General features: G+C 46.0%; 1 protein-coding gene across 2 annotated transcripts in view; it reads right to left on the bottom strand.

Moving 5' to 3' along the window:
* GRID2 (glutamate ionotropic receptor delta type subunit 2) overlaps positions 1 to 12,778 on the bottom strand; it is a 1,073,619-nt gene that overhangs the window by 291,037 nt on the left and 769,804 nt on the right. For both annotated transcript variants that reach the window (XM_054163312.1, XM_054163301.1), the window contains one exon: positions 7,065 to 7,238. In XM_054163312.1, the coding sequence (XP_054019287.1) occupies positions 7,065 to 7,238 (174 nt within the window). The remainder of the gene's footprint in view (positions 1 to 7,064; positions 7,239 to 12,778) is intronic.

Raw genomic sequence — 12,778 nt, 5'->3', positions numbered from 1 at the left:
CAGCCATTAGGCTCTTTTTGGCTCCTGCCTCTCCTGGATGAGAGCTACTGCAGCTGCCTTCCTGCTCCTCTGCCACGTGGTCAGGCCTGAACATCCTCCCTGCTGCCTCTGTGCCTCTTCAGAGAGAGACTGGTTTTGTATTCTTCTTCTTTGTCCCCCTCCTATCCATCCTTGTTCCTTGCCCTTGTGAACCTTACCTGTATATATATAAATATATATATATTTTTTTTTTTTTGTTTAAAGAGAACTCTTTACCTCTTTACTTCCAAGCCAACTCTAAATTATTGTTTGGTAGATTTGCTCCTTCCTTTCTTTTTTCCCTCGCTATTGGGAGGGAGGAGGAAGGAGTAGGGGAGAGATTCTCAGCCGTGCCCCTATCTGAGCTTCCATTGCTTCCATACTCTTCCATGCTCTGGCAAAGTTGAAGTTGGGGTTGGATTTTAACCCACCACAGAAGCTTACAACAAGAAAGTACACCAACTTTGTGCAGAATGGCTCAATTCTTCCTCTTAAAACTAGCCAAAGACTGGGAAAGTCCTGCAGCTAGTGGGAGAAGGTGTATGCCAAGTTATCACAGTAACATTGACTATCTGAGACACTGACTGGCAAATCATCACCATAAAGACAAAAAAAAAGGACAAACTTAAAAAAAAATAAAAAAAAAAAAGGAAAGAAAAGGAAGGAAAAAAAGAAAAGAAAGAAAAGAAAGAAAAAAGGAATAGGAAGGGGGAAAACAAAAGGAAGGGGGGAAGAGGAAAGAAATGAAAGGAAAGGAAGGGAAAATAGAAAAGGAAGGAAAATAAAGACAAGGAAGAAAAATAAAGAAAAGGAAGGGGGGAAAGAAAAGGAAGGGAAAAAGGAAGAAAAAAGAAAAGGAAGGGGAAAAGAAAATGCAGAATTAAAAAAAAAAAAGGAAAAAAGGGAAAGATAAAAAATAAAAGAAAAAAGAAAAAAGAAACAAGAAAAAATAAAAGGAAAAAAAGAAAGGAAGAAAAAAGGAAAAGAAGAAAAAAGAAAAGGAAGATAAAAGGGAGGAATAAGAAACAGAAGGGAAAGTAAAAAGAAAAGGAAGGGAGAAAAGCAAAAGGAATAAAAACAACGAAAGAAAAGAGGATCCTCTCTTCCTGCCTAATTACTCCTTTCCATAGAACTTATTTTTTTATTTTCTGATGTAAATTTCATCTTGCTTCTGGCTTTGCCTGTGCCACCTGCAGTATGCTCCATGCAGTTCTCACAGAAAGGTTTTGTGACAGACTATTTCCCTGCCTAGAATCCAGGAAAGAGGTTGTCTTTCTCCTTACTTTTCAGTAACCTCCTGGGGTGTTTTGCCTTCCACATTTTCTTGATAGAGATCTAATGGTCTGCTGCCTTCCCTCCTGATAAATCCCTGGCATCACCTATTGCTTTTGCAACTCCACATCACTAGTACCAAGAGCACACAGAACTGATTTACCTTCAGCAGATGCACAGGAGATGCATCACTGTGTATGGCAGGACTAAACCCATGGATTGAGGATCTGGGTTTGGATTAATCAAGCATTTTAAAACCGATCTGGATGATTTGCCTGTGTGTTGTAAACCTACAAAGAATTCCAAGCATTGCAGCTAAAACTGCATTTCCCCAAAGAAGTCAGCAGGACAGGGATGTTTGTTTCAGGGAGAAGGAATTACTACCATGCTGTGAAGCTCCCTCAGGAGAGAAGAAGAAAGAGAGATTGGCCATTGTAATGCGCTGCCCAGGGAGGTGGTGGAGTCACCATCACTGGAGGTGTTTAAGAAGAGCCTGGCTGAGGCACTTAGTGCCATGGTTTAGTTGATTAGATGGTGTTGGGTGATAGGTTGGACTTGGTATCTCAAAGATCTTTTCCAACCTGGTTAATTCTGTATTCTGTATTCTACAAATCATGAGGTCGCTAATGAGACTAAATTAGTACATGAAAGGCTACAGATGCCAAGTCATCACTCCCAACTGAGTGACACTGCTTTCAAGGTAGCTTCTGTAACCCAGACTGGATGTTCGGAAGAGATTCTTCCCCATGAGGGTGGTGAGAGACTGGCACAGGTTGCCCAGGGAGGTGGTGGCAGCCTCATCCCTGGACGTTTTTGCAGCCAGGCTGGATGTGGCTGTGAGCAACCTGCTGTAGTGTGAGGTGTCCCTGCTCATGGCAGAGGGGTTGGAACTGGATGATCCCTTCCAACCCTGACAATTCTATGATTCTATGACTCTTTGATCATAGGAATAGAAGATTATCATCACAGTCCATGAAGAAGGATGCACTCACTAATCTAAAAGTAATACAGCTGGGCCTTCATCAGGCATTAACAGGGCTCAGGAAAACAGAGTTCAGCAATTATTAAGCATTGTTATTCCTTCCCTAATAGCTCAGCTTAACATTTGGAGCAATCCATCATTGATAACACAATGATAAAGACACTACAATTAATTTCTGCTTCTCAAAATCACCCTTCTCTGTCTCTACCATTCCTGTGCTTCATTAGCAGCTGTCCTGATGCACAGAGTGTGGTTGCATTTTAAAGTCACTTCACACTTTCATTAATTTTCCATATGACTTTATTGGGACATTTAATGTATTGCCAGGTATCTGTTACTGATCCTTTATTAATTCCCAGTCTCTTAGACTAATGGTTGACATTTGTTTTACCAAGCAGCATCTAACTGCATCATCCTGTTGATGTAATCCAAAACTGAGATGTGAAATTGCTCCAGCATGTAGAAGAAAGGTATAGAGCCAGTGATGAATACAGAACAATGCTGTTCATTTTATGTAGAGAGTATTGCACACAATCACAGAGTCACAGAATGTTAGGAGCTGGAAGAGACCTCGAAAGTTCATCCAGCCCAACCTCCCTGCCAGAGCAGGAGCACCTAGAGCAGATCACACAGGAACACATCCAGCTGGGTCTTGAATATCTCCAGAGAGGGAGACTCACAACCCCAGAATCCACCCCAGGATGGCATTTGCCTTCTTGGCCACCAGAGCACATTGCTGGCTCATGGTCAACCTCCCAACCTCCCGAGGACCCCCAGGTCCTTTTCCCCTTCACTGCTCTCCAACAGGTCAGTTCCCAACCTATTGTGCTCCATGTTTTTTTTCTTTCTCAGATGCCAGACTCTCCCCTTTCCTTTGTTGAATTTCATTGCATTTCTCCCTGCCCAACCCTCATCCTGTCCAGATCTGCCTGAATGGCAGCACAACCCTCCTGGGTCAGCCACTCCACCCAGTTTGGTGCCATCAGCTGACAGTGCTCTCTGTGCCCTCATCCAGGTCATTGTTGAATATATTGAACAGCTCTGGTCCCAGTCCTGACCCCTGATGGACTCCGCTAGACACAGGCCTCCAACTAGACTCTGTCCCCCAACTAGACTCTGTCCCATTGACCACAACTCTCTGAGTGCTTTCCTTGAACCATTTCCCATCCACCCCACTCCCTGATCATCCAGACCACATTGCCTCAGTTTAGCTGCCAGGATGATGTTGCAGACAGTGTCAAATACCTTACTGAAATCAGGATAAACCACATCCACTCTACCATCACCTATCCACCTGGTTATGTCCTCATAGAAGGCTATCAGGTTGGTCAGACATGACTTCCCTTTGGTAGAACCATGCTGACCCTCTTGTCCTTGGTGTGCCTGAGGATGTCTTGATGTGCCTATTGCATGTCATTTTCAGACCAAAGGATTATGGTACTAAATATTTCTGTGAATCCAGTTTTTAACACCTTGCCTCCAAAAGGATACAAATTGTGCTAAGTTGTTGTTTCAACTGGGGCAATCCCAGAGACACAACAAGAGAACTTCACTAAAAGATTTTCCAGTGGTTTGATCGTGACACTTTAAAAATTACCTTATTACTTTAGGAGGAGTAACTACCACAAAAATTACATATATATATATATATATATATATATATATATACATACATTAAGAAATCCACTCTTACGATTTCCAGAGAATATTTCTGGTTAGTCACTTTTTAATTTATAAAGACTTCCAAATCCCAACTGGGATAGAAGTTAATACACAGTAATGTTGGGGAGAACAAAGAAACAACAACGGAATCCATGGCTGCTCCAAGGTCTGTGCATTGTACAAAGGCACAGGGGAAACTATATAATAGATGAAGGCTGAGCAACTGAGGTCATTGACTTGGACCTGAGCAAAGCCTTTGAAACTGTCCCATACCACATCCTGGTCTCCAGGATGGTGCAGGACGGGTTCCATGGATGGAGCATTCAGTGGATACAGAACTGGTTTGAGGGCTGCACCCAAAGGGTGGCTGTCAACGGGTCCATGTCCCAGTGGAGGCCAGTGACAACTGGAGTCCCTCAGGGATCAGTACTGTGACCAGGCTTGTTCAACATCTTTGTTAGTGACATGGACAGAAGCATAAAGGCACCCTCAGCATTTCACTGAAGACACCAAGCTGTGTTGTGCAGGTGACAGCTGGAGGGAAGGGATCCATCCAGAGGGACCTGGACAGGCTGCAGAGCTGGGCTCATGACAACCTCATGAGGTTCAACAAGACCAAGTGCAGGGTCCTGTAGCTGGGCTGGGGCAATCCCAGGCACTGATACAGGCTGGGCAGGGACTGGCTTGAGAGCAGCCCTGGAGAAAAAGCCTTTGGAGTGCTGGTGAATGAGAAGCTCAACAGGAGCCAGCAGTGAGGACTTGCAGCCCAGAAAGCCAATCAAAGCCTGGGCTTCAGCAAGAGAAGTGTGGCCAGCAGGGCCAGGGAGGTGATTCTTCCCCTCTGCTCCACTCTGCTGAGACCACACCTGGAGCACTGTGTCCAGTGCTGGAGCCACTCTTAGAGGAAGGTTCTGGAGGTGCTGGAAGGTGTCTAGAGAAGGGCCACGAGGATGAGCAGAGGGCTGGAGCTGGTCTGCTATGAGGACAGACTGAGAGAGTTGGGGCTGTTCAGTCTGGAGAAGAGAAAGCTCTGAGGAGACCTAATTGTGGCCTTCCACTATCTGAAGAAGGCTGGGGAGGGACTTTTGAGGGTGTCAGGGAGTGATAGGACTGGGGGGGATGGAGCAAAACTAGAAGTGGGGAGATTGAGATTGGATGTTAGGAAGAAGTTGTTCCCCATGAGGGTGGTGAGAGACTGGCACAGGTTGCCCAGGGAGGTGGTGGAAGCCTCATGCCTGGAGGCTTTTGCATCCAGGCTGGATGTGGCTGTGAGCAACCTGCTGTAGTGTGAGGTGTCCCTGCCTATGGCAGAGGGGTTGGAACTGGCTGATCCTTGAGGTCCCTTCCAGCCCTAACAATTCTGTGATTCTATGAAAATTAATCAAAAGTGAAGTTGAAAAGAAAAAGAAATCAAAACATGAAGCCTCCCTTTCATGCTCTTGTTTTGGACCTGTGTTCACAAAACCTGCTCTTTTTTTAATCTCTAGCAGGTGGATGTAATCACCCTCAGTTTTTCTGTGTTTAGCAGCTGACTACCAAAACTCCACCTAGTACCATGCTGCCATAACAGAAAGGAACAACCTAAAGAATTTCCCAAGTTCCAAACTAGCCTCTGGAGATAATCTGTGCATCTATTGACCTTACACAGCTCTGCTCATTTGAAGAACTCCAAACAGGGTCACTGTGCAGCGTGCTATGGCTGAAATTGTTCATGTCATCAGTAGTTGATCACTGGCTGCTTTGGGAACAATTAGTGAGGCAAAGGCTAACCTGCATCAGGGCAAGACTAGCCAGACTTCCCCTCCTTTCCCCCTTACATGTTTTCATTTTAAGCCAGGACACTCTTCAACATCTCCCTCATTTTAACCCATTGTTTTCTTTCGGTCCTTTCAGCAACAGAAGGTGAATGCTCTTTGCAGCCAGGTCAGATGTGCTTCTCCTGCACCAGTGCCAATGCCGTCACTTTTCCACAACTTCAGAAACAGCCATGCACAGAAAGCCCAAAGTAAAATCAACATTTGAAGCCAATTTCACACTATTCATCTGCCATAGCTTTGTCACCACAAAATCTAATCCAATACACAAGAAAGACAGAGGACTGGCTCTCAGAAATGCTTTGTGAAGTCAGGAAGGCAGAGAACAAGATCCTGTTGCTGATTTCATGTGGTCTCTATAGTGTAGTGGTGATTTGTAATTAGCAGCACTGAAAGCCTTTTTGGAACATAGTTATAGATTTTCTGGAGAGTGTCCAGAGAAGGGCAACAAGGCTGGAGAAGGGCCTGGAGCACCTGGGCTATGAGCAGCTTCTGAGGGAGCTGGGGGTGTTCAGTCTGGAGAAGAGGAGTTTGAGGGGAGACCTCATTGTCCTCTAGAGCTCCCTGAAGGGAGGCTGGAGTGAGGAGGGGGCAGCCTCTGCTCCTTGGTGGCAAGGGACAGGAGCAGAGGAAATGGTTCCAAGCTGCAGCAGGGGAGGTTCAGGCTGGATGCTAGGAAATATTTCTTCCCAGAGAGGGATCTCAGCCATTGGAATGTTCTGCCCAGGGCAGTGCTGGAGTCACCTTCCCTGGAGGTGTTGAAGCAGTGTGTGGAGCTGGTGCTTAGGGACATGGTTTAGCATGGATCCTAAAGTGGGTCAAAGGTTGGACTGGATGAGCTGTGAGGCCTCTTCCAGCTGGATGCTTTCTGTGATTCTGTGATTTAGGTGTGTACACCTGAAGCAGATGGTATGGGTGCTCCCCAGGAAGGTTTCCCTATTAACACATTTGAGGCTTAGAAAACCACTGCAACTCAGATGGCATTAGCTGTGAGGAGGAAACTCCTCTCAGTGAGATGACAAAATATACAATCTAGCAGGGCAACAAAACAGCTACTACCTCACTGTGGGGAGAGCAAGTGGCTTTTTGGGGACTGTTTCCTCACTGGCTGTGCAGCAGCCAATTTGCTGTGGTCCACCCATCAGTCACACTCATTCCCTGTCCAAGTATTTTCTTGTCAAGCCATAAGCCATTAAACTGCACGCCAGAGAGGACACGGAAAACAAACATTAAATTACACTAAGCCCCCACAGGAAAACCTTGAACTTATCCAGAAAGACAGTTCCCAGGTTGGAATAGGCTGCTGTGTGAAGTACCTCCATGCTCTGGGAGAAAGGGTCCTTGGGATCACACAGTGATGAAGATATTCTGTGGTTGCCACGGAAACAGCGCTGGCTTATGTTTTGGGGCACTGGAAACGTCTGACGGATAATTGTTAAGCGTCCAATTGACCTTCTCACCAGCTCCTGCACATCTGCATCGCTTATCTCCTGAAAGGCAAGGCAAGGGAGAGAACAGGCAGAGAAGTTGAAATGCAGAAATGTTACCACCAGATTAGAAACAAAGAAATTCAATTGAGAGAATCGCAGAATCAATCACAGACTCACAGAATGCCAGGGGCTGGAAGGGACCCCAAAGGCTCATCCAGTCCAACCCCCCTGCCAGAGCAGGAGCACCTAGAGCAGATCACACAGGAACACATCCAGCTGGGTCTTGAATATCTCCAGAGAGGGAGACTCACAACCCCTCTGGGCAGCCTGTTCCAGGGTTCTGTCACCCTCACAGGGAAGAAATGTTTCCTCCTATTTCCATGGAACTTCCTCTGCCTCAGCTTCCACCACTGCCCCTTGTGCTGGCATTGGGCATCACCCAGCAGAGCCTGGCTCCAGCCTCTGGGCACTCACCCTGCACATCTTTAGCAACATGAATGAAGTCACCCTCAGGCTCCTCCTCTCTAAGCTACAGAGCCCTCAGCTCCCTCAGGCTCTCCTCATGAGGAAGATGTTCCAGTCCCCTATTCATCTCAGTGGTCTATGCTGGAGTCTTTCAAGCAGTTCTCTGAGGTCCTTCTTGAGCCGAGGGGCCCAGAACTGGACACAATATTCCAGATGTATCCTCACTAGGGCAGAGCAGAGTGGGAGGAGAATCTCTCTTGATCTACTAACCACAGCCCTTCTAATCCACCCCAGAATGGCCTTGGCCTTCTTGGCCACAAGAGTGCATTTAGATTGTGAAGAGCCGTGTGATTACTGCACACCTACTGCTGAGCTCTGCCACAGACTCAAAAAGGACAAAGAGATGCTTACTAAAACAACTAACCTACCATCCTTCTGTTAATTGCAAAAGCTTAAAATGTGCTCTGCCCAAACCTCACAGAAATTTTGTAGGTATAGCTGGGCTTAGTTGTTTCATTTTTGGCTTTCCTCTCCTTTTCCCACTGATGTTTTACTTAAAAGTGCTTCGCAGCGCTCTGGAGAGGTAATGTGCAGATTGGTAGGAAGTCAGTCTCCTTCTCTGGAGACTTTCCATCCCTGTCTGGATGTGTTCCTGTGTGACCTGTGCTGGATTCTCTGGTCCTGCTCTGGCAGGGGGGTTGGACTTGATGATCTTCAATGGTCCCTTCCAACCCTTAACATCCTATGATCCTTTGATTCCATGATCACAGCATGATGTATTTCTCAGTGGAGCATTATTTAGGAGCTGTGAAGGCAGAGACAGATATTCATGTGTTAAGCATTCATTTTTTGGAAGCAGACCATCAAGAAGCTATAAACAATGTGCCAGTTAGCAACTGCTCTTTACCAAAAGGCATTTTAGGTGTGCATGTGCTTGTTTACAGCAAGAACTCATTTCAACCCAACGTTTCTATTCCATAGGGTACATATTAATGCTTACAGACAAACACTCAACTCTACAGACACACACTTTAAAACAGGTAAATCACTAAGCAAACATATGAATATGCCTGGAGAACAGGATGCTCCAGGGAGCCTGATGGTGGCCTTCCAATACCTGAAGGGGGCTACAGGAAGGATGGAGACTGTTTGCAAAGGCCTGCAGGGACAGGACGAGGAACAATGGCTTCAAACTAGAGCAGAGCAGATATGAGATTGGATGTTAGGAACAAGTTCTTTACTCTGAGGGTGGTGGAACACTGGAACAGGTTGGCCAGGGAGGTGGTTGAGGCTCCTTCCCTGGAGATACTGAAGGTGAGGCTGGATGAGGTCCTGGGCAGGCTGATCTAGTTGGGGATGTCCCTGCTGACTGCAGGGAGGTTGGACTGGATGAGCTTTGGAGGTCCCTTCTGGCCTGGACCATTCTGTGATTCTATTAAATATTAAGCTTAAAATATTAACTTTAAGGCAGATAAGGGAAACCAGGAAAATAGTTCTTCATATAATGTAAACCCCTGCAGTTTTGGGGCCACAGTGTTTTTACACCATTGAACGACAAGGCCCCTGAAGAACCCAGCTCCATGTGAGAGGAGTGTGGACTTAAAAGCAACAGCAGCTGACTCCAATCTTCTCATAAGAAATTGAACTTTGGTTAAACATAGGCTTTTTCTGACAGCTCAACAAGGGTCAGCTGGCAGCTTTAAAGGCAATTTTTTAACTTTAAAGCAGAAGAAACAATCTCAACAGTTGCTCAACTTTTTAAATTAGAACTTAATTTTCTTCATCCTGAACTGTTTGCCCATGATCTGTCTTCATTACAGAAGCTGAGGATCCAGATCTTTGGATGTTTAAATTTGTGGGGACCTCTACCCCCCAGTAAGGGAGCTGTTGAGGAGCACCCAATTAGCAGCCTGCATTTAAACACGCCCTTGGATACGACCACAATTTACTGCACGTCTCTGATTTTCATTTGTGCACATATAGCTTTCCATTTCTCAAGGGATGAAGCACACCTGCACTGTTACACCTGCAGCTAAACACCATCAGCTGGTTTTTGGTACCTCCTAGTTTCCTGCTCTATGCATGTAAGGAAAAACTTAGGAGATACCCAGCAATAAGCTTCAACTCAAATCACAGAGACTTTCTGTGGGAGAAGGAAGCCAAGCTTTATGAAACAGCAGTGTTAATGTTTGAGGCTGATGCTTTAGCCTAGTGTCTGTAATTACAAACAAGAGCAGGAAAATTCCAGAGACTTTCAGTAGCAAAACAGTGAAAGGTAAATAAAATTAGCCATTGGATACAACAGAATAACAACTGATTTAGACTCATAGAATCATAGAATCAACCAGGTTGGAAAAGACCTCAGAGATCATCAAATCCAACCTATTACCTAATACCTAATACCTAACACCCCCGACAACTAAACCATGGCTCCAAGTGCCACCTCCAATCCCATCTTGAACACCTCCAGGGATGGTGACTCCACCACCTCCCTGAGCAGCACATTCCAATGGCCAATCTCTCTTGCTGGGAGAGATTGTTGTGTCTCTGAAGGTACCATGGAAGGGAAAAGGGAGAAGGTTGCAAGGTCCCCCTGGACTGTCCAGGGGTATGATTTTGTACAAGGGGTACATCAGGTGATGGAGAGGGTCCACAGGAGGTCACAAAAATTATCAGGGGGCTGGAGCAGCTCTGCTACAAGGACAGGCTGAGGGAGCTGGGGGTGTTCAGCCTGCAGAAGACAAGGCTCCAGGGAGACCTAAGAGCAGCCTGCCAGTACCTGAAGGGGGCTGCAGGAAGGCTGCAGAGAGACTGTTTGCAAAGGCCTGCAGGGACAGGATGAGGGACAAGAGCTTCAAACTAGAGCAGAGCAGATTGAGATTGGATGTTAGCAACAAGTTCTTACTATGAGGGTGGTGGAACACTGGAAGAGGCTGCCCAGGGAGGTGGTTGAGGCTCCATCCCTGGAGATAATGAAGGTGAGGCTGGAGGAGGCCCTGGGCAACCTGATCTAGTTGGGGATGTCCCTGCTGGCTGCAGGGAGGTTGGACTGGATGACCTTTGGAGTCCCTTCCAGTCTGGACCATTCTATGATTCCATGATGATGCAGTTCAAGATCTCCCTTTACTTGTTTTGGAGCTTCACTTTCTTAAGCCTTGCCCTCAACTACCCCTCTTTGGGTACTGCTGAGAAATTCATGTTGGGCATAGCACCAGCATGCTATGGCCCAGACACCTCCAGGGGATCTGCTCTGTCTTTCCTGCTCTGTCTCCTGCTCACTGCTACTGGCTCTGGAGGTCCCTTCTGGCCTGGACCATTCTATGATTCTATGATTTCCTTCAACTTTTGGAAGAAAAATACACCAGAAATAAATTTTAACTTCTTCTCTCCTCACCACAGTGAAAGGATCACATCCTGCCCCACAGACTGCCACCATCTCTGAAGTAACCTCTTATCAGTGCTCTTCCTGAAAGACAGATTTGTCTACAAACAGGAACAACACACGGCAGCAGCTGTGTGCAGTGTAGTATCTGGTCTTTCTGGCTGACTGCCTCTTAATGCACCCCAGATAATTATTTCTCTCAGCTTAGGATGCCATCTTTTCATTTTCTCTGCACCATTTCACTTAGCTGCAAGGTAAAAATTAAAATAAAATGCTGTTTTAGCAAAATGCTGAGGGTGTTTAGCCTGGAGAAGAGGAGGCTCAGGGGAGACCTTCTTGCTCTCTCCAACTCCCTGAAGGGAGGTTGTAGCCAGGAGGTGGTTGGTCTCTTCTCCCAGGCAAGCAGCACCAGAACAAGAGGACACAGTCTCAAGCTGTTCCAGGGGAGGTTTAGGCTGCAGGTGAGGAGAAAGTTCTTCCCAGCAAGAGAGATTGGCCATTGGAATGTGCTGCCCAGGGAGGTGGTGGAGTCACCATCCCTGGAGGTGTTCAAGAAAGGCTTGGATGTGGCACTTGAAGCCATGGTTTAGTTGTCAGGAGGTGTTAGGTATTAGGTCATAGGTTGGACTTCAAGATCTCTGAGGACTTTTACAACCTTATTAATTCTATGATAATATTTTATATATTATATATAACATTTGTATTCTATTCTATTCTATTCTATTCTATTCATGATATATTTAATAATATTTAACTAATGTGATGATATATACTGAATAATATTTTTGATACAATGAGAAAGGCCAGCTCCTGAACTTTATCTTGATTTTAAACTCTATTCTTCCTCAGAGGGTTTAAAACAAAAACAAAAAGATTGACTGGTTTCATGATCCACTGTATCCAGACTTGTAGCAGCAAGACTATTAGATCTGATGTGTCATCTCAAAAGTGACACCTGCCTGGCCACTTTTTGGAGCAAACCAGCATTTTAAAAGAGATATTTTTTTTTTTTTTCACTTTCAGCTGCTCAAGCACTGATCTTTCCTGCCTCAAAGAGTATTTATTTCACTCTATTCAGCATTTTGGGATGCATTTAATTAGAATGTTCCCATTTTAACCCATAGGCTACTATCTCATGGGTTTGTACATTACCTGGGAAATAATGACAGAATGCCAATACCAAAGAGGTTTTTGCAGTGTTGCCATGGAGGTATAGACATCAACAGAGGAATGAAAGCTCACAGGCTCACAGGATGTCAAGGGTTGGAAGGGACCTCTGGAGATGATCGAGTCCAACCCCCCTGCCAGAGCAGGACCAGAGAATCCAGCACAGGTCACACAGGAACACATCCAGACAGGGCTGGAAAGTCTCCAGAGAAGGAGAGTCCACAACCTCTCTGGGCAGCCTTCTCCAGGGCTCTGGGACCCTTACAGGAAAGAAGTTCCTCCTCATGTTGAGGTAGAACCTCCTGTGCTGGAGTTTCCATCTATTGCCCCTTGTCCTATCACAGGGCACAAGTAAGCAGAGCCTGTCAATGTCCTTTCCTTCCTGACACCAACCATCAGATATTGATAGACATTGATCAGATCCCCTCTCAGTCTTCTCCTCTCCAGACTACACTGCCCCAAGACTCTCAGCCTCTCCTCCCCAGGCAGGGCTGCAGTCCCTTCAGCATCCTTGTAGCCCTCCCTCCCTGTCCCTCCTCAACTGGGGAGCCCAGAACTGGATGCAGTATTCCAGGTGTGGCCTCAC

The sequence above is a fragment of the Dryobates pubescens genome, chromosome 1 (assembly GCF_014839835.1).
Source record: "Dryobates pubescens isolate bDryPub1 chromosome 1, bDryPub1.pri, whole genome shotgun sequence".
Classification (NCBI taxonomy): Eukaryota; Metazoa; Chordata; class Aves; order Piciformes; family Picidae; genus Dryobates; species Dryobates pubescens.
The sequence above is the reverse complement of the archived record's forward strand: the minus strand, read 5'-3'. Positions and strand labels throughout refer to the sequence as shown.